Raw genomic sequence first — 21,136 nt, forward strand, 5'->3', positions numbered from 1 at the left:
CTCCTGCCAAATTCCCTCCCAATTCCCACCCCCCCACCCCCCATCTCAAGATATATCAGAACCTCTCCCTGGGCAGCCTTAACCAGGAATAAAGCATTTTTGTCTTTTTTTTTTTTTTTTTTTTTCCTCATTCCGTAACACCCTTTCCCTCCCTCCACATATCCATGCACGTCTAAGAGAAGAAAATCTTTCTCTGGGAGCCCATATTCTCTTGGTCTTCTCAAAGAACCCTCTCCCTCTCCATTCTTTTTTTCCTGAAAAGGCAGGGGTCCTCTCTCCAAGAAATCTTCAGCCCCTCCCTCAGGATATATCCGCTCAGGTTCCCCACGTACCTGCCTGTTCCCGACCCTCCCACCCCCCTACCTATTCTCCTGGGCCAGGGAGCTCCCTTCAGCCCAGGGACCCCCGCCTCCTGGCCCCCGAGCCTGCCCCACTAGCGGATGAGGACGTTGATCTCTGCCACACTGGCCTCCAACACGTTCTCTGCTGTTGTCTTGCCATGCTGCTCCTTGAGGTGCCGCCTAATGGCAGGCTTGTGAGCGAAGCGCACGTCGCAGTAGGAGCAGCGATAGGGCCTCGCTCCAGAGTGTAGGTTGAGGTGGTCGTGCAGCGTGGACTTCTGTGTGAAGCACTTGCCGCAGATGCCACACGAGTGCGACTTGACGCCGCGGTGCACGTTCATGTGGCGGTTGAGGTTGCTGCTGTGGTTGAACTGCTTGCCGCAGCGTGGGCACATGAAGATGAAGTGCTGTGCCCGCATGTGGAAGACCAGCTTCTCCACGCCCTGGAACACTTCCGGGCACTTGGTGCACTTGATGTTCTTTAGGGGGTTTCCACTGGAAAAGCCCCCGGGCAGGGGTCCCCGGCTGCTCCCTGCCCCCAGGCTGCCCCCCGCCCCCCGGGCAGCCATGGCCACCGCTGCTGCCTCCACCAGGCCCGAGGTGGCCCCCACGCTGGCTCTGCCTCCAGGGATCAACAGCAAACCCTCCCCTTCTGCGTCCTCGGACAGGCTATAGCAGGCTTTCACTACACCCTGTGGTGGGGCCACAGTGCTGGGGGGCACGCTGCTTTGGGCCAGCTCCCCAAGGTGGCTGCCCACCGAGCCTCCGATGCTCAGGCCTCCTCCCAAACCTCCGGGAGGTTTGAGCCGGTGTGCCACCTCCAGGGCCGACTCCACTTTGACGATGCAGATGTCTGACACGTCCTCGTCCTCGTCCTCATCTTCTTCCTCGGCCTTCAGCTCCAGATCCTCATCCAGAGGGAACTCCAGTTTCACAGGCCGTAGGAGTGGAGGGGGCAAAGGGGGTGGGGGTGGGGGCTTGGGGGCTGGCTTTGGGGTCCTAGCAGGAGGGAGCAGGGATTTGGTGGCACTGACACTGCTCACAAGGCTGGCATCGCTGACCCCATCCTCTTTGAGGCCTATTTTGGGCTCAATGAACTGGCTGAGGGCGTTCCTGCATTTCTCCACCACGTGCTCCATCTGCAGGTAAGAGGCAGCCGTCAGGTAGTTGACGATGTCCCTGACGGCGAATTCCAGAGCGCCCGTGTAGCAGGACAGGAGCAGGTCGGCCACGATGCGTGCACTGTGCATCAGTGAGACCTGCAGCTCAGAACTGGGGTTCAGTAGGAACTGGTCCCGCAGGAAAGGCGAGCAGGCGGCCAGGATGACCTTGTGGCCACGAAACTTGAGGCTGTCGGCCACAATGGTCACGTCGCAAAACCGCTCCTCTGCGCGGAGCTGGTTCATGTTCCGCAGGGTAGCGGCCTCGTGGCCCGGCAGCTGGAAGCGCAGGACTTCCACCCCAGAGGCCATTGTGGCGGGGGTGGGCAACCCTGGTTGGGAAGGAAACCGGTCAGAGACAAAGGTCTCTGGTTCGCCTAAGCCAAGAAGGCTCCAGGCCCCTCGCTCCCATTCTTGCCCAGCATCCCAGCTTCAGATCTCCTAGTCTTCAGGCCCCTTCCTCAGTTTCCCCAGTCCCTGGGGAAGCGCTCTCCCTCCGAGAGAACGGAGGCGTGGTTCCCGGGGGCGGGGCAGCGGCGTCCACACCCCCCCCACACCCCCCCCCCGCCGGACCGCTCGCGAGGATGGGGCGAGCCTGCGCGCCCAAGGGGAAGGCTGGAGAAACCTGGAGCAGAGGCCTGGGGCTCTGGGCTCCGGGGTGGCCCGGGCTGCAGCCTTTTCTCACCCCGCCCCCTTTCCCCGCTGCTTCATTCCTCCGCCCCCCCTTTGCACGTTTGCACGCGCCTTTCACGTCCTCCCCCCGCCGCCTGCACGCTTCGTGCACGCCCCCCCCACGTTCAGAGCTCCGTGGCACGCCCCCCCAGCCCCACGACCCTGAGTGCACGCGCCTCTCACCTGGCCCGGTTCCGCGCGCTGTTTTTTCCCCCCCTATCTCCCCCACCCCCCCAGGGTCGGCAGCGCCCCCAAACACGGGCAGAGCCTGGGCAGCGCGCAGGCGCGGGGGTGCACGAGGCGCGCGCGCGGGGCCAGCTCCGCGTGGGCGTAAGGAGGGAGGGGCGGGGGCGGCTCGTGCAGTGTGTTCCAGGCCCCGCGCGCCTCGGCGTCGGCGAGAACTCGGGGAGGAGGAAGAGGGGAGGGAATTAAAGGAGCAGGATTCGCCCCTTCCAGACCCCCCTTTCTTCACCAGCCCCCCCCCACGCGGTTAAAGGGCCGGATGGCCTGGCCTCCCCTTTGGCCGGTATTATTTGTCCGCCAGAGCGGAAATACGTTCCACACCCCCCTTTCTCGCTCCCCCTCCTCTGTGCCTCCGGGCCCCGCGGCACGTCTGCGCGTGCGTGCCAAGAGCCGCGCGGAGGCCCGCTTGCTCGGGCCCGCCCCCCGTTCCCGGCTGCCTGGGGCGCCGTCCGCTCCGCGCCCCGCAGAGCGCGCCCCCGCCCGCGCTCCCCGCCAGCCCAGCTCCAGCAGACAGTGCTGCCACCTGCTCCCTGTGGTAGCGCCGCTCTGGCCCAGCTGTGCCGAGCAGGACAGGGTTGCAACCGCAGCCCTTCCCGGGAACCCAGACCGCGCCGCGGCTATCGGAGCTGTTGGTCGCTGTTGCCCACGCGTGCATCCTCTGGTATGTTCATAGTTTCTCCAGCCACACTTCAAGACTTTTTCAACTCTTCTGAAGTTAGTGACCACTCTAGCCCTCCTGGCCCAAAAGATTATTTAACTTCCTACTGAAACAATGCAGTGTTCTCAACTTTCCTTCGTCTCACAGTCGTGTAACATCACACCCACCCGACCTTCCCCTCCATTCTCAGAATTGATCCCACTTCTTGCCAAGGCAAACGTCCTCCACTTTTATGTATTGTCGATGACCTCGCCCATTTCACCCCTACTGTGTAATTAGCTCAAGTATTAATTTTTCTAATTATGCGATTATTTATGTCAGTGTGATTTTACCGTCTTTAATCTTTCCAACTGCAGCCGTCCTTCCAATCCCTTCCCTGCTCCTCCAAGGGACTGACAAGGTTAGAGCTCCACCGCCTTAAACAAAACCTCCCATCAACTCTGCACCTCTCTCTTCTCTTTCTGTGTCACCTGCAAACTAACCTGCAGTCTCCACAGATTTACCAACAGCATTTATTAGCACCTCAAGGACTGCCCCCCTCTTTCTTGCACACTCACTTCCCTACCCATTGAAGTCCAGGTGAAAAAGCCTCTGCTTCCCACTGATTGGATTGGTTTATCACATACTCCAGGAGACTAGAGCATTTTTCTTAGCATCAATTCTGATGAAACTGCCTGTTATATAATGGGTTCGACCTCTGGCTTCCTTCGTAGATCGTAAACTTCTTGATTGCAGGAATTATGTCATGGGTTATATTTTGCAAATAAAAGGTATGCAATAAATGACTGACTGCTGAAGTCATTCCTCTTCAGTTCAGCCAGCATCCACCCATAAAAAGTTTGTTCCTGACTTAAACTGAATTCCTGAACTCAAAGGGATACCCTTGAGTGGGAGAGTGGGGGCAGTGTTTAGGTGGTGCTTGACTCTGCCTTTCCCTTTTAAATTCTCTGCCTTTTATGCCTGCACTCAGTTCTCTTTATTCTAAAATGCCCTCTTTGTAGAACTCTCCTTTGTAGTCAGGCCATATGAATCTGAGAAAGAACTTTGGCTTTTGTGTCAGACACACCTAGGCTCAAAGCTATATTCCACTCCTTTTTTTTTTTTTTTTTTAAGTTTATTTATTGAGAGAGAGAGAGGGAGGGAGGGAGAATCCCAAGCAGGCTCCATGCTGTCAGTGCAGAGCCTGATGCAGGGCTCAATCCCATGACCCTGGGATCATGAACTGAGCTAAGATCAAGAGTCACATGCTCAACCAACTGAGCCATCCAGGCTCCCCGAGGTATGTGTATTTTTTGTGTACATCTGGGGAAAGTGGTCTAGGACTAGCTAGCTCATGGCTTACAGCACCATTCTTGGTTACTGATGGAGGCAAACAGTGGTCTAGATAATCCCAAACAGGAAGAGTTACACATTTCTCTGAGACATTCCAAGTAGCTTTGACAGTGGATGTACTTTTGCATTCTGCGTAGCCTAGACTGGAAAAATTTATATTCCTTGAGCTACCAGTAGGAAAGGAGGAGGGAAGTTAGTCTGGACTTTTAATCCATAGGCTTGTACAACTTTTCCTGTATAACAATAAAACCTCCAACTTCTTTTTCTTTCTTTGACCCACACTCAGCTCTTGCCCTCGCTGTAGGAACCTTGAGTCCTGCTCGGCTGCTACCTACCTCTCCTGTTGTCTGAGCTACTTCCAGACCTGTGGTACCTGCCTCAGGCCTGCCGGTGTCCATGCAAATGACCCAATCCATACCCCAATTAAAAAACAAAAATGGTCCAGTGTATTTTATGTTTTCTTAGAATTACTTGCATGGTTCAGAATTCAAAAAGTGTATTTATTGAACAAGAGAGGGAATCAATACGAAATGGGGATTCCTTGCTTGATTATCAAGATAATACCTTTGATATTCCTTTGGGAGAGCATTTTTACCTTGGTGGGGAATAAGGGCTCAGAGCACATGATCAAAAAATCTTTCTATCATCTTGGGAATTTTGGCCAGCGAAACGGTTCAAGTAATAGCTCAACAAAAAGTAGAAACCCGGGGCGCCTGGGTGGCTCAGTCGGTTAAGCGGCCGGCTTCGGCTCAGGTCATGATCTCGCGGTCTGTGAGTTTGAGCCCCGCGTCGGGTTCTGTGCTGACAGCTCAGAGCCTGGAGCCTGTTTCGGATTCTGTGTCTCCCTTTCTCTGACCCTCCCCGTTCATGCTTTGTCTCTCTCTGTCTCAAAAATAAATAAACGTTAAAAAAAAATTAAAAAAAAAAAAAAAAGTAGAAACCCACCTTGACGAGATTAGAGGACAAGACATTTGGCTGCAACAGATTCCTACCGAAGTCCCAGGAACAAAATGAGATTGGTATTCTGGTCTGTTTTTCTGGATTCCTTAAGGAATTCGATCAATACTCTGGGCATTAACCCAAGCGGGATTATCTATCTTGGCTATTCTTTTAATGATTTATCTACTCATAAATGGGGCATGAGATGCTGCTTAAGGCAGCAAAAGCAGAAACTAATTAATGGTTGTCCAAAGCTTTGAAGTTAGGCCAGGCACCAGAGTACTTACGGTTAGGAACAAAATACTTTCTTTTTTTTTATTAAATTTTTAAATGCTTATTTATTTCTGAGAGACAGAGAGAGACAGCGTGAGCAGGGGAGGGGCAGAGAGAGAGGAAGACACAGAATCTGAAGCAGGTTCTAGGTTGTGAGCTGTCAGCACAGAGCCTGACGTGGGGCTCAAAATCACGAACCTCGAGATCATGACCTGAGCCGAAGTCGGATGCTTAACCAACTAAGCCATTCAGATGCCCCAGGAGCAAAACACTTTCATTCCCTATGATCCTGACCTCCACCCCTCCTCAGCAGGAAGTAGCTAGAGCAGTCATTGTCCCTATCCCTCAAAGCTCCCTCAATTTAGACATAGCTGCCTCTGACCAGTCACAGAGCCCTTGGTTACTGTTAAAGAAACCTGTAAACTTGCCTTAGGAAGTAACATCATGTTGCCTCCTGAGGAGTCTGTGGGGTGCTGTTCTGCCTGAGATGTCAAACATAACGTGCCACGTGTACAAGAAAAGAAATAATAATAGTTTGCAGCTTAGGAATAGTCACGGGATGTACAACTTCTGCCTTTGTACTCTAGAGATGATATCACTGAGCACAATCTGCTGAGAGGGTCTTGCAGTTCCAGGCCCCTAAAGAGGAACAGTCAAGCCCCTGCAGTAGAGCGACCACCTCACTGCACTCACACCAAAACCTGACAAGGAGATGCTGAGAGGGAGAAGATGGTCAAGAAAGGAAATATTACAATCGATCAATTGGCATGATCCAAGACCCTAAGACCCTTACCCTGAACTTTCACCCTTTAAGAACCCCTGCTTGTAAGCCAACGGGGAATTTAGGATGTTAAGCACTAGCTCCCCATTCTCCTGGGTGGCACCACACCAATAAATAGCCGATTTTTCTTCCTTCCAAAAACAAAGCCAAAAACCAAACCAAACCAACCCAAGCCAACCCCCCCAACAAAGCAACCAACCAACTAAACAAATAAAACACCCCAAAGACCACAAATTCAAAAAGTGTAAAAGGGTACAGACTGCCCCACTCCCCACGAGGCCTCTGGGCATCTTGAGCATCTCCCCCTTTCTGTTACGTCCCCTCCTTCCCTTTCTCACGTGCAGCACTCAGCTGCTCTGACTTTAGCGGCACCCTTCAGTTAGGTTCTGGAGGGGGGGATGCTTTATGTACCTGGAAGAGCCCCTTCCCCCACCTCGATGCCCTTCCTACCTGCCCACTGTCCTGAGTCCCCTACCCCTCTCCTGATCAATCCCCTTCTCTCAGCAGACTGGAGTGCTCTCCTTCACACCCCAAACATCCCTTTCTTCATTCATCCTTATTCCCCTTTCCTTAATGTCAGAGCCTGTTGAAAGCCCTCCCTTCCCTCTTATATCCCACTCTTAATCTTGCCTTCTGTTTCTTGCCCTCCTGGGCTTTATACTTGCCCCTTTACTTTAAACCCAGACAAATCTTTGCTGCCTTAAGAGAAAAAAATCTTTCTTCAGCTTGATCCCTCTCTTGGCTGCCACCATGCTCCACCCTCCCCTTCCCAGCGCAACCGGCATTGCGATTGTTTACTCTCCTTGACTCGCTTCATGCTCATCCTCTCTCCTAAGAACCTGTATTGTGAACACATTATACACATTGAAGAGCGTATAAAATGAGCACATATAAAGACAAATGAAACAAAATATTTGGATATCTGACTGTAGCTTAAGAAATAAATTCCCAGGGGGCACCTGGGTGGGTCAGTTGGTTAAGCGTTTGACTCCTGATTTTGGCTCAGGTCATGATCTCCAGGTTCATGGGTTCCAGCCTGGAGTCTGGCTCTGCGCTGGTGATGTGGAGCCTGCTTGGGATTCTCTCTCTCTCTCTCTCTCTCTCTCTCTCTCTCTCTCTCTCTCTCTCCCCCCCCCCCCCCCCCCCCGCTCTTGTTCTTTCTCTCTCTCTCAAAACAAACAAACAAACAAACAGAAAGAAATTCCCAGGACCTTAGATGTCTCTTGGGCTCCACACTGACTGCATCCCTCTCCCTTCCTGCAGGGTGACCACTACTCTGAATTTCTCAAATATAGATCCATTTCTTGTCTTGAAATTTCCTTTGTGCACGTTGTAGGTGTTCCTAAATAGCATGCTGTTTAGCTTTGTGTGTTAGATCTTTGCATAGATGGAATCGTAGTTTATGTGTTTTTTAACTCGTTTTGACTTTGTTGAGTTGTAATCTTCTTTCTATTGGGTGCTTATACCTAGTTAATCCTTTGTCCTGTTGATGAGCATTTGTGTTATTTAAATTGGTGGTTATTACTACAATGCTGCTGTGAGCCCTCTTTTAGTCTTTTCTGGGTATGACATGTAAGCTTCTCCAGGGCAGCAGGCTTCAAACTAGGAACGTGTATCCCTGTACTGCAAGAGGACTGTCCAGGGGGTAGGTGGACCTGGATAGATGTAAGGGAACCCTTCTCAGATCGGACTCTCCCAAAAGGGATAGGGGTGCTGATGGACCTGAAGAGGCCCCTGTGAAGGAGAAACACGTGTCCCCATCCCCTTGCCCAACTCTCCCTTACCACAGAAACTAGGCCCCAGGGGGAATCAGGAGGGTGAAAACACCAGGGCACCAAAAGGGACAATTCCAAAATCTATGTTGGTTCTGAGAAAGTGAGTTACCTAGTGACATCATTCTACAAGTCAGCTACTTTCTCTGTATTTCAACAAAGTTACGTGTATTTATTATTTTATCCTTTTTATTATTGAGGTGAAATCTACATAACATACAATTAACCATTTTGAGGTGAAAAATCCAATGGCATTTAGTACATTCACAGTGTTGTGCAACCCCAACTTCTATCCACTTTTGTCTCATTCCAAAACATTTTTATCACCCCAAAAGAAACCTTGTACCCATTAAACAGTTGCTTCCCTCCTTCCTCCAGCTTCCAGAAACCACCAATATGTGTTCTGTTTCTGTGGAATGATCTATTCTGGATATTTTGTATAAGTGGAATCCTACAGTATGTGGCCCTATGTCTGGCTTCTCTCACATGCATAATACCTTTTTTTTTTTTTTTTGGTATAATTTGGTTTTTTAAAAGTTTATTTATTTATTTTGAGAGAGAGAGAGAGAGCGAGCATGTGAGCTGGGAATGGGAAGAGAGAAAGTGAGAGAGAAAATCCCAAGGAGATTCCACACTGTCAGTGCAGAGCCTGATGTGGGGCTTGAACTCATGAGCCATGAGATCATGACCTGAGCTAAAATCAAGAGTCAGACGCTTAACCAACTGAGGCACCCTGGCGCCCCTGGCATAATGCCTTTTGAGTTCATCCATGTTGTAGCATGTATCAGTACTTCATTCCTTTTTTTTTTTTTAATGTTTATTTATTTTTGAGACAGAGAGAGACAGAGCATGAGCAGGGGAGGGGCAGAGAGAGAGGGAGACACAGAACCAGAAGCAGGCTTCAGGCTCTGAGCTGTCAGCACAGAGCCCGATGTGGGGCTTGAACTCACAAACCGTGAGATCATGACCTGAGCTGAAGTTGGACGCTTAACCAACTGAGCCACTCAGGCGCCCCAGTACTTCATTCCTTTTTACGGCTGACTGATACTCCAGTATATGTATAGACCACAATTTGTTCATTCCTCTGTTGATGGACGTTTGGGCTGTTTCCACCTTTTGGTGATCATGGATAGTGCTGTTATGCACATGTATTTGTTGAGTGCCTGTTTTTAATTTTTTGGGGTATGTACCTAGGAGTTGAATTTCTGGGTAATATGGTAATTCTACGTATAGCTTTTGAGGAACCATCAAACAGTTTTCCACAGCTGTTGAATCATTTTATATTCCCACCAGCACATTGTATGACGGTTCCATTCTCTCCACATCCTAGGTGTCACTTCCTAGTGGGTGAAGTGGTATCTCATTGTGGTTTTGATTTGCATTTCCCTAATGACTAACGATATTGAGTATCTTTTCATGTGGTTGTTGGTGCCACTTGTATATCTTCTCTGGGAAATATCTGTTCAAGTCCTTTTACCATTTTTAAATTGAGTGGTTTGCCTTTTTGTTGTGGAGTTGTAAGGGTTCTTTATATATTCTGCATACTAGATCCTTACAGGATATATGATTTACAAATATTTTCTCCCATTCTGTAGGTTGTCTTTTTTACTTTCTTGATAAAATGTCTTCAGATTGGGGCACCTGGCTGGCTCATTCGGTAGAGTGTGCGACTCTTCAGGCTGTATGTTGGGTGTAGAGCTTACTAAAAAAAAAAGCCTTTAGATGCACACATATATATATATATTTTTTTTTTTTTTTAACGTTTATTTATTTTTGAGACAGAGAGAGACAGAGCATGAACAGGGGAGGGGCAGAGAGAGGGAGACACAGAATCTGAAACAGGCTGCAGGTTCTGAGCGGTCAGCACAGAGCCCGACGCGGGGCTCGAACTCACGGACGGTGAGATCATGACCTGAGCTGAAGTCGGATGCTTAACCGACCAAGCCACCCAGGCGCCCTGAAGATGCACACATATTTTTAATTTGGATGAAGCCCAATTTATCTGTTTTTTCTTTTGTTGCTTGTGCTTTTGGTGTCCATATCTGAGAAACCATCACGAAGGGGCACCTGGCTGGCTCAGTTGGAAGAGCGTGCCACTCTTTTTTTAATTTATTTTTGAGAGGGAGAGAGACACGTGAACGGGGGAAGGGCAGAGGGAGAGGAGGACACAGAATCCAAAGCAGGCTCCAGGCTCTGAGCTATCAGTATAGAGCCTGATGCTGGGCTCAAACTCACAAACCACGAGATCATGACCTGAGTCGAAGTCAAATGCTTAACCAACTGAGCCACCCAGGTGCCCCAGGAGCAGGCCACTCTTGATCTCAGGGTTGTGAGTTTGAGGCCCACATTGGGTATAGAGATTGATGAGGGAAACAGACAAGAGAAATGTAAGATAAATTAAATCTCCTTACAGTGTAGCCCACTGATAGACACCTGGAACACGCAGAGTGTGACCTTGCTCAAGGAGCTCATGGCTGCCTTACTTCCTTGATGTTTTTGTCTCATTAAACACTAAAAGTAACCTTATCTTCACAGTAGCTAGCCCCTTAAGGTCCTGAAAGCCTTTCTTTCAAATTCCTTAGAGACTTACTCTATCCGTCACCCCCACTAACTGAAAAGTGTATGTCAGTCACTCCTCACAACTCCAGTGCAACTCTTTCTATCCCCGGGTCCTGTCCTCGTGCTTTAATAAAATCATCTTTTTGCACCAAAGACGTCTCAAGAATTCTTTCTTGGCCGTTTGCTCAAGAACCCCATCAGAGATTACTAAAAAAAATAGATAAACTTAAAAAAAAATCACCAAATCAAAGGTCATGAAAATTTAGGTTTTCTTCTATCAGTTTTACGGCTTAAGCTTTTATATATTTATGTTGCTGATCCACTTTGAATTAATTTTTGTATCCAATGTGAGGTAGGGGTTTAACTTCATTCTTTTGCATGGGAATATCCAGTTTTTCCAGCACCATTTGTTGAAGAGACCAGCTGATTTTTTTTTTATTATAAGTCACCATGTTTTGGTACATAACTTCGTGTGATTTCAAAGAACTTCAAAGAAATTAGTGAGATTGCTATGACAAAACTCTTTCCATTTCCATCTGCATATGAAATAAAATGTTCAGTTCTTACGTCTACAAAAATTATTAAACTAGGAATATAATTCATGCTGAATCCTGCCTAATTCTAGCAAATAAGTAATGTTGACCCATAAATACATGAATTAATTAAAAAGAAGGTGTCCCAACCATCTTAGACTTTCACTTCTTTTTTAAAAATATTACATATTAATGGGGCGCCTGGGTGGCGCAGTCGGTTAAGCGTCCGACTTCAGCCAGGTCACGATCTCGCGGTCCGTGAGTTCGAGCCCCGCGTCGGGCTCTGGGCTGATGGCTCAGAGCCTGGAGCCTGTTTCCGATTCTGTGTCTCCCTCTCTCTCTGCCCCTCCCCCGTTCATGCTCTCTCTCTGTCCCAAAAATAAATAAACGTTGAAAAAAAATATTACATATTATTAACTTATTTTTTTAACATTTATGTATGTACGTATGTGAGCTCTACACCCAACATGAGGCTTGAACTCAACACCCTGAGATCCAGAGTTGCACACTGTACTGATTGAGCCAGCCAGGCACTCCTAGGATTGCACTTCTTTTTTCTTTTTTAATTACACAAATTGTTTTAATGTTTATTTATTTATTTTGAGGGGGAGGGGAAAGGCAGAGGGAGACAGATAGAGAGAATCCCAAGCAGCTCTGAGCTATCAGTGCAGGGTCCCATGTGGGGCTCCATCCCATGAATTGTGAGATTTTGACTTGAGCCAAAATCAAGAGTTGGATGCTCAACCCACTGAGCCACCTAGACACCCCTAGAATTGGACTTAAAAAAAAATTTTTTTTAATCTTTATTTATTTTTGAGAGAGAGACAGAGCGTGAGCAGGGGAGGAGCAGAAAGAGAGGCAGACACAGAATCTGAAGCAGGCTTCAGGCCCCAAGCTGTCACACACAGCCCGATGCGGGCTTGAACTCACGAACCGTGAGATCATGACCTGAGCCGAAGTCAGACACTCAACTGACTGAGCCACCCAGGCGCTCCTAGAATTGTACTTCTAATCTAATATCATTTTATTTTATTTTTAAAAAATATTTATTGTTGAGAGTGAGAGAAACAGAGCGTGAGCAGGGGAGGGGCACAGAGAGAGGGAGACACAGAATCCAAAGCAGGCTCCAGGCTCCAGGCTCCGATCTGTCAGTGGAGAGTCCAATGCGGGGCTCGAACTCATAAACTGTGAGATCGTGACCTCAGCTGAAGTCCAATGCTTAACCGACTGAGCCACCCAGGTACCCCTATTTTTTATGCTTAATTTGTATATATTCATGTTGTTTTGACAAATTAATTATTAATGATAATCATAATAATTACTTAATCCAGAAGAAAAAGTTTAAAATTTAGAGCTGTAAGGCCACAAGAAATTTTAAAAATTCAATTAAAAAAATGTTTATGTATTTATTTTGAGTAAATAAAATAGGTGCCAGGCAGGCACCCCTAAAAATTCAGTTTTAATCTACATACATATTTTTGTTGCAGAGAATAGAATACTTTCAGGCATAAGGTACATTTTTTAAGCTAATGTTTTGAGGGGCACGTGGATGACTTAGTTAGTTAAGTGTCTGACTCTTCATTTAGGCTCAGGTCATGATCCCAGGGTTGTGAGATTGAGCCTGGTGTCAGGCTCCATGCTGAGCATGGATTCTGCTTAAGATTCTCTCTCTCTCTAAAATTAAAAAAATTAAGACAGAGGCTTCTATCTTATTTATATTAAGCAAAGATAATGTTTTGATAGGTTGAAATAGAAACGTGAATTCAGAAGCAATGGAACAATGTGAAATTTCTGACTGTTAAATAAGAGAGTGGTCATGTGCTTTTTTTTCTACTTTTTAAAATATTTATTTTTATTTTATTTAAAAAAAAAATTATTTTTTCAGCCTTTATTTATTTTTGGGACAGAGAGACAGAGCATGAACGGGGGAGGGGCAGAGAGAGAGGGAGACACAGAATCGGAAACAGGCTCCAGGCTCTGAGCCCTCAGCCCAGAGCCTGATGCGGGGCTCGAACTCACGGACCGCGAGATCGTGACCTGGCTGAAGTCGGACGCTTAACCGACTGTGCCACCCAGGCGCCCCTAAAATATTTATTTTTGAGAGAGAAAGAGCGAGTGGGGGAGGGGTAGAGAGAATGGGGAACAGAGGATCTGAAGCAGGCTCTGTGCTGACAGCAGAGAGTCCAATGATGGGCTCAAACTCAAGAATTGTGAGATTATGACTTGAGCTGAAGTCTGATGCTTAACCCACTGAGCCACCCAGGTGCCCCAATAACATTTTTTTTAAAGGTCAATGTTCACAACACACTGGACATTGCACCTTTTTGCAACTATTTAAACATTTGAGGAAAATTTTAGATAATAGCATAAAAATGTGCAAGGGGTCATGCGTAGTTTGCAAACTTTTTTAAACACAAGCAAAAAAGTTTGAAGATGAAGTGTTTCTCACACTCACAATTCACTGTGCACATGAATCATCTGGAGATTTGTTCAAATGCAGATTCTGAGTCAGTAGGTCTAGATGGCACCTGAGATTCTGCATTTCTACAAGCTTCTGGTGATGCCAATGCTGCCGGTGGATCACACTTTGAGTAGCAAGAATCAATACACAGTAGGCCCCCACTTAGCCATGGGGAGACACATTCCAAGACCTTCAGTGGGTGCCTGACACTGTGAAGGTACTGAACCCCACATATACTATTGCGTTTTTTTTTCATTCTTTTTTAAAGTTTATTTATTTATTTAGAGAGAGACAGAGAGAAAGAGAGAGAGAGTGGCAGAGAGAGAGAGGGAGAGAATCCTAAGCAGGCTCCACACTGTCAGTGCTAAATCTGATGTGGGGCTCGAACTTACAAACCATGAAATCATGACCTGGGCCGAAATCAAGAGCTATATGCTTAACTGACTGAGCCACCCAGCCGCCCCTTGTTTTTTGTTTTTTTTAAGTTTTGTTTTGTTTTGTTTTGTTTTGGAGAGAAACAGAGACAGCAAAAGTGGGGGAGGGGCAGAGAGAGAGAGGGAGAGAGAGGATCCCAAACAGCCTCTGTGCTGCCAGCACAGAGCCCATGTGGGGCTTGAACTCACGAAACCGTGAGATCATGACCTGAGCCAAAACCAAGAGTCACTTAACTGACTGAGCCACCCACACGCCCCATACTATTGTTTTCAATACTTACGTACCTACGATAAAGTTGAATTTATAAATTAGGTACAGGAAGAGATGAAAAACAATAACCAAATAAAACAGAAAAATTATACCAATATACTGTAATAAAAGTTGTATGAATGTGATCTCTCCCAAAATGTCTTATTGTACTGTACTCAAACTCTTCTTTATTATTATTTTTAATGTTTATTTATTCTTGAGAGAGAGAGAGAGAGAGCACGCGCGTGTGTGAGCCAGTGGGGGAGGGACAGAGAGAGAGGGAGGGAGACACAGAATCCAAAGCAGGCTCCAGGCTCTGAGCTGTCAGCACAGAGCCTGACGCAAGGCTTGAACCCATGAGCTGTGAGAACATGACCCAAGCCGAAGTCGGACACTCAACTGACTGAGCCACCCATACTCAAACTCTTCTTATGGTGATGTGAGATGATAAATTGCCTGTGATGAGATAAAGGGAGGTGAATGACAGGCATTAGGTCCTGTTGATCTATCAGAAGGAGGATCATCTGGTTTCAGACGGAGGTTGACTGTGGGTGAGTGCAGCTGCAGTAAGGGGGGTACTGCTATGTGTCTACAAGGGATGGGCTCTTCACATATTCAACCCCCCTGCCTGATGCTGAATAGGTTCTGAAGCAATTGTACCAATTTACACTCCCAAACAGCACTGGCACTGCTGCTGCTTGTGAAAAGGTCACTAAAGGCTTCCTGATTTTCAGTGCTCCCCTCACTTAAGCCTTCCGCAGCCAGTGGCACATTTGACCATGCTTGTTTGATTCATTGCCTTCCTTCGGTTTCTGACACCTCTTTCTTTGGGTTCCCTTCCTTCTACAACCTCAGCCTCCTCTGCAACCCCTCGCTCTTCTTCCTTTGTCCATCTTTTTACTATTGGGGTCCTTGGCCTTTATCTTGTTCTCCCTGGGTGATACCTTGTGCTTTTAAGAGGTCGGTTACCACCTTGATGACTCTGTGATGGTTAGTTGTATGCGTCAACTTGGGTGGGCCACAGTATCCAATTGTTTAGTCAAACACTAATCTGGATATTTCTGTGAAGATATTTTGTAAATATGATTAACATCTACACTCAGTTGACTCTGAGTAAAGGAGATTATCCTTGATAATGTCGGTGGATGTCAACTAATCAGTTGAAGGCCTTAGGAGCAAAAAAACCAAGGTTTCCCAGAGAAGGAATTCTGCTTCGAGACTATAACATAAAAATCCTGCTTCAGTTTCCAGCCTGCCAGCCTGGTCTACAAATTCCAACTCAAGACCACAACATCAATTCTTCCCTGAGTTTCCAGCCTGCTGGCCTGCCTTATGGATTTTGGACTCAGCAGTCCCCATAATTGCATGAACCATTTCCTTAAAATAAGTCTCTATGTATTTATGTTTCTGCTGCTCTGGAGAACCTGGACTGATACAGATTCTCATGTTTCTGTCTCCCACCAGACCTGCCTCCTGTTTCCAGTCTAGAATATCTATTTCCTCCTGAGTGTTATAAAGGTACTTAAAACACGGTGTGTCCTGGATAGAATCTGTTCTCTTTCTACCCAAACCCATTTCTTCTCCTATAGATGTCACCATCCATCTTATCAGCCAAGCTAAAACCTGGGATTCAATATGGACTTCTCTTTGCACTTCATCCCTCATATATAGTTAGCCACCAAATCCTTTCCCCATCCATTTAATAAGTATATAAGTTTCTACAATGTCCCAATGGTGAGCTAGTGCTGGTGGTTCAAAGGAGAGTAAGACACATTTGCTGAAACCCTTGTTAATGGGAATATAAAATGGGACAGCCACTATGAAAACGGTACGGTGTTTCCTCAAAAAAATTAAAAATAGAATTACTGGGGCACCTGGGTGGCTCAATTGATTAAGTGGCTGACTCTTGAATTTCAGCTCAGGTCATGATCACGCAGTTTGTGAGTTTGAACCCTGCAATGGGCTCTGCACTTACAGTGGCAGAGCCTGCTTGGGATTCTCTCTCCTCCTCTTTCTTTGCCCCTCCCTTGCTCTCTCTCTCTCGAAAATAAAAATAAAAATAGAATTACCATATGATTCAGAAACTCCACTTCTGGGTATACAGCCAAAAGAATTGAAAGCAGAGAGATAGTAGTACAACCATATTCACAGCAATATTACTCACAGTAGCTAAAAACAACCCAAATGCCCATCACCAGATGACTGGATAAGCAAAATGTGGGTACACATACAATAGACTATTAGTCTTAAAAAGGATGGAAATTCTGACACAGGCTACAACATGGATGAACTTAAGGACCCTGTGCTACGGGAGATTAGCCAGATGCAGAAGGACAAATACTGTATGATTCCATTTATATGAGATACTTAGAGCAGTAAAAATTATAGAGACAGAAAAAGCAGGGTACCAGGGGGATACCAGATACTAGGGCTGGGTGGGGGCGGGGAACAAGGAGTTAGTGTTTAATGGGTATAGAGTTTCAGTTTTACAAGATGAAATGAATTATGGAGATGGATGGTGGTGATGATGCATGACATTATAAATGTATTTAATACCACTGAATTGTACACTTGAAAATGGTTAAGATGGTAAATGTTATGTGTATTTTACTGCTTAAAAAAACTTCTAAAGAAATGAGAAATAAATTGATTTAGTGGTGAATAATCATTTTAATACAGAAAATTGTCCTGTCAAATAATAATTCTTGAAAAAGAAACCTATCTCTTTAGTAGCTAAAAACCTGTATCTGTTTATTGGACACATTTTGCTTCACTTGTTGGTTTCCCAGGAAGCTAAAACCTCCCTAATATTTCACTGCCCTTTAAATTGAATAATAAAATGTTAATTTGTAAAAAACCAAAAAGACATTTCCTACCCTCAAAAAGACTATGGTTAATAAACAGGCAGTCAGAGTATGCTGGGGTAAGTGCAGAGATGCAGGCAGCTGGGTGTCCACGGAGCTCAGCGGAGAGCGCAGAGGGGCCTCCGGGGTCTTCTCCTCACTTGTCCTGGCTCTCCTTCCCCACTTCTCTGCTTCTGTTTAGGCCCTTGTCTCTTGCAAGGATTATAAATGTCTCCTAACTGGCCTTCCAGTTCACCATCTATACTGTTTCCAGAATAATATTTTTGAAATGCAGATGAAATCCTATCACTTCCTTTATCTAAAATGCCATAGAACTAATTGCCTTACAGGGTACCAACCTGGCTCCTTGCATAGGGCATGCTCTCCTCCACGGTTTCATATTACTGTGGCCTCCCCTTCCCTCTCTCACCCTAATACTTCCTACACGTCCTGCAGTTCCCTAACTGTACTCTGGGGTTCCAGACTCCAACCGGTTACTCACGCAGATCGCTTTGCCTGGACTGCCCTCTCTCTTCCTTGTTGGGTAGTTGAATATATTCATCTTAAAAAAATTTTTTTTAATATTTATTTATTTTTGAGAGACAGAGCACAAGTGGGGGAGGGACAGAGAGAGAAGGAGACACAGAATCCGAAGCAGGCTCCAGGCTCTGAGCTGTCAGCACAGAGCCCAACACGAGGCTCGAACCCACAAACTGTGAGATCATGACCTGAGCCAAAGTTGGACACTCAACTGACTGAGCCATCCAGGCCCCCCTGAATATATTCATCTTTTAAAGCTTATCTCCAGTTTCTCTAAGAAACTTTTCTGAACCTCTGAGAGATCTGATACCTTCTTCTTTGCCTGTCTGTGAACTTCAGATGCACTCTTACCTCAGCTTGTATCAGTCAGAATGGCTAAATAATGCTGCAGTAACAAAGACCACCACAATCTCAGTAGCTTAACACAACAGTTTTGTTACTCATTCATGTTACCTTTTGGGCCAGTGGGGTGGGGTTAGGGGGCCTCTGATCACTGTAATCACTTGGGGATCCAGGCTAAAGAAGGCTCCACCCAAAGAAGGCGCTTCAGTATCTCCGGTTGCATTGGCAATTAGCACTCCTGTCTGGAAAGAACAACACACAAGGCTTATGCTCACGTTTCACTGGGGAGAGCAAGCTATTTGGCTATGCGTAACTTCAAGAGTGCTGAGAAATTCAATCCTACCATGTGCCTGGAAGAAGGCAGAAAATAGGAAAATTGGTGGACAGCCTTAATGACTACCACAGCTTGGTGCAGTGCTTACCTGCTTCCTTCTCTCCTACTGGACACTGGGGATCCCAAGCGTATCACAGGGTCCCTGCCATTGACCAGTTGGTGTTCCAGTAATGGGGAGAGACCAGTAAACCAATGGATTGTAATTCTCTGTGTTAATGTTACAGTCCAGGTTTGACCTGTTGTGTTGGTTGAGGAAAGCCAGTGAAAGGAGAGCAATGGATTATGGGAGAGGTGAACGGGGAAAGGGACAATTTTTGTGACCCTGAAAGCAGAGGCTGAGATGTAGGTGTAGGCAGTTAATTTAGGTGATTCCAGAAAGCAGAAGTGAGGCAGTGTGATATCATGAAGAAGGAAAAGCCAATTTAGGGGATAATAGCGAAGTTACTGTTGTGTGAGATGGAAATTTGATTCCACTGGAACTTTCTGAAGAGAGAAACAGAATGTCTCTGGAAATTGCCCACTGGAAGGACAGGAGACAGGAGCATTTAGCCACCAGTTCCATTCTCTGATTGATTGCAGGTTGGCTCTGGGGCATTACTTTCCCTGCCTTTCCCATTTGTGCTTGCCCACTGGGCACTGAGGCCCTGGAAAAGGCCCAGGTTGGGATGATTTAGCACAAGGTGAGTCTGAGCTCCAAAGATCTGTCCACATCAGCCATAGCTGAAATCAGAGAGGGGCAGAGAAGATACAGGACCCAGGAAGTGGCTGCTACCCAGGAAGTGGCCTAATGTTTATTCAGTTAGTGCTTCCTGTCAGTTGCTATGCTAGGTGCTAATTTATGTAACTTACCCTCATTTAATACAGCAACCTTATGAGGTAGGTTTTGTGGTAATGTATAGAAAGATGGTAGCATGTCATCTGAGCAAGTATAATAGGTGCTCTGACAGGGTGGCTCTACCTTCTCTTGGTCATTTCAAAAAGGTCTATCTCAGAAATGGGATTTTAAAAATGCAGATATGAGTGGGCTCCAAAGAACTGACTCATGCTAATAACACTCATGAAAGACTAATGTATGAATGGCTCATTTATTAATTTCAGTGGTAGGTGTAACTTGCAAGATGATTCAATACGTTCCCCAAGCTTTATTATTTATTTATTTTTTATATTTTTGACAGTGCTTATTGTGGCAGGGTCTTTGTATCTTATCTAGGCTTTTTATTTGTTTGATCTGAGTGGTCAAAGGGGGTTAAATTTTTTTATATTTTAACTTTGTATTATGGAAACTTTCAAACATACACAAAAGCAGGTAGAATAACCTGCAGATAACTCAGCTTTAATCATTTTTGACAGTTTTCCAGCCTTGCTTCATCTGGCCTTCCCCTTCCACTGGAGGATTTTAAAGCAAATGCCAGACTTCATATCAGTTCATCTGTATATACCACTGTTTGTATACTTAACATCAAAAGAATTTTAAGACAACATCACCCCAATGATCATACCTAACAAAATGAACCATAATCCATAATATCATATGCTATGGCCTCTCTATGTTCAAATTTTCCTGAGTCTCAGAAATGTCCTTTTATAGTTGATTTGTTAGAATCAGGATCTAAGCAAGGGTCACACATTGCATTTGGGTGATATGACCCTTAATTCTTTCAGTCTATAACAGTCCTCTTCCATCTTTTCATGACAGTTATTTGTAAAGAATCCAGATCCTTTGTTCTGTTATTCCATATACTCTAAAATGTGGAATAAAATTCTAATTCAGAGAACAATTAAACATTTTATAAAAAATGTTCAAAAGAGGCATTTCATTTGGGAGAGGCCAAAAAGTGGAAAGAAATGTTTTAAGGGAACTAAAAGACTTGAGCTTTTACATAAAAAATTTATAATGAAATTATGTTTTAAAATTAAATTTTGGGGAGAGGGTGGGAAATGGCTGGAAAGGGCACAAGAGAAACTTGTGGGGTGGGAAATGTTCCATATCTTTTTTTCCTTAATGTTTATTTATTTTTGAGAGAGAGTGAGAGAGAGCACAAGCAGGAGAGGGGCAGAGAATCCAAAGTTGGGCTCTGTGCTGACAGCAGCGAGCCTGATGGGGGCTCAAATTCAGGAACTGCGAGATCATGACCTGAGCCAAAGTTGGACACTCAACTGACTGAGCCACTCAGGCGCCTCAGTTCCATATCTTGATATGAGTTGTGGTTACTCGAGTGACAATCCGTGTAAAAAATCAATAAGTTGTACACATAAGACTGTGCACTTTATGTGTGTTATATCTCAATAAAGAAAAGATAATGCAAGTAGTGTGTCAAAGGTGAAGAGTCACATGTTATTAAAAATAGATTTGATCATTTCATGTAGGTTTTCCAATTTGCTAACATGGTTGCTCACAGTGCTTACTTATAATCCTTTTTATTTCTGTAGAATCAGGAATAACGTCCCCAATTTCATTTCTGATTCTAGTAATTTGTGTCTTCCCTTTTTTTCTTAGTCTGGCTAGCTAAAGGCTGTCAATTTTGTTGATCTTTTCAAAAGAACAACTTTTGGTTTCATTGATTTTCTCTATTGTTTTTCTAGTTTCTATTTTATTTATCTCTGCTCTGATCTTTATTACTTCCTTCCTTCTGCTAGCTTTGGGTTTAGTTTGTCCTTTTTTTAGTTCC

General features: G+C 45.7%; 2 protein-coding genes across 2 annotated transcripts in view; one reads left to right on the forward strand and one right to left on the reverse strand.

Moving 5' to 3' along the window:
- Nucleotides 1-217: 217 nt before the first annotated feature.
- Nucleotides 218-2,570, reverse strand: ZBTB12 (zinc finger and BTB domain containing 12). Its single transcript, XM_045497763.1, has 2 exons — nt 2,357-2,570; nt 218-1,833 (listed from the first exon to the last, which is right to left on the reverse strand). Exon 2 carries the CDS (start codon nt 1,811-1,813, stop codon nt 434-436), a length of 1,380 nt encoding a protein of 459 aa, XP_045353719.1. The 5' UTR covers nt 1,814-1,833; nt 2,357-2,570; the 3' UTR covers nt 218-433.
- A 31-nt stretch (nt 2,571-2,601) lies between these two features.
- The window catches only part of C2 (complement C2), a 42,591-nt gene continuing 24,056 nt past the window's right edge, over nt 2,602-21,136 (forward strand). Inside the window, exon 1 of the mRNA XM_045497761.1 lies at nt 2,602-3,081. Within this exon, the coding sequence (XP_045353717.1) occupies nt 2,676-3,081 (406 nt within the window). The 5' untranslated portion in view covers nt 2,602-2,675. The remainder of the gene's footprint in view (nt 3,082-21,136) is intronic.

The sequence above is a fragment of the Leopardus geoffroyi genome, chromosome B2 (genome assembly GCF_018350155.1).
Source record: "Leopardus geoffroyi isolate Oge1 chromosome B2, O.geoffroyi_Oge1_pat1.0, whole genome shotgun sequence".
Lineage (NCBI taxonomy): Eukaryota > Metazoa > Chordata > Mammalia > Carnivora > Felidae > Leopardus > Leopardus geoffroyi.

Coding starts and splice junctions, on each gene's coding strand:
- ZBTB12 (XM_045497763.1), bottom strand. CDS start 1,813: ATGGCCTCTGGGGTGGAAGTCCTGCGCTTCCAGCTGCCGGGCCACGAG.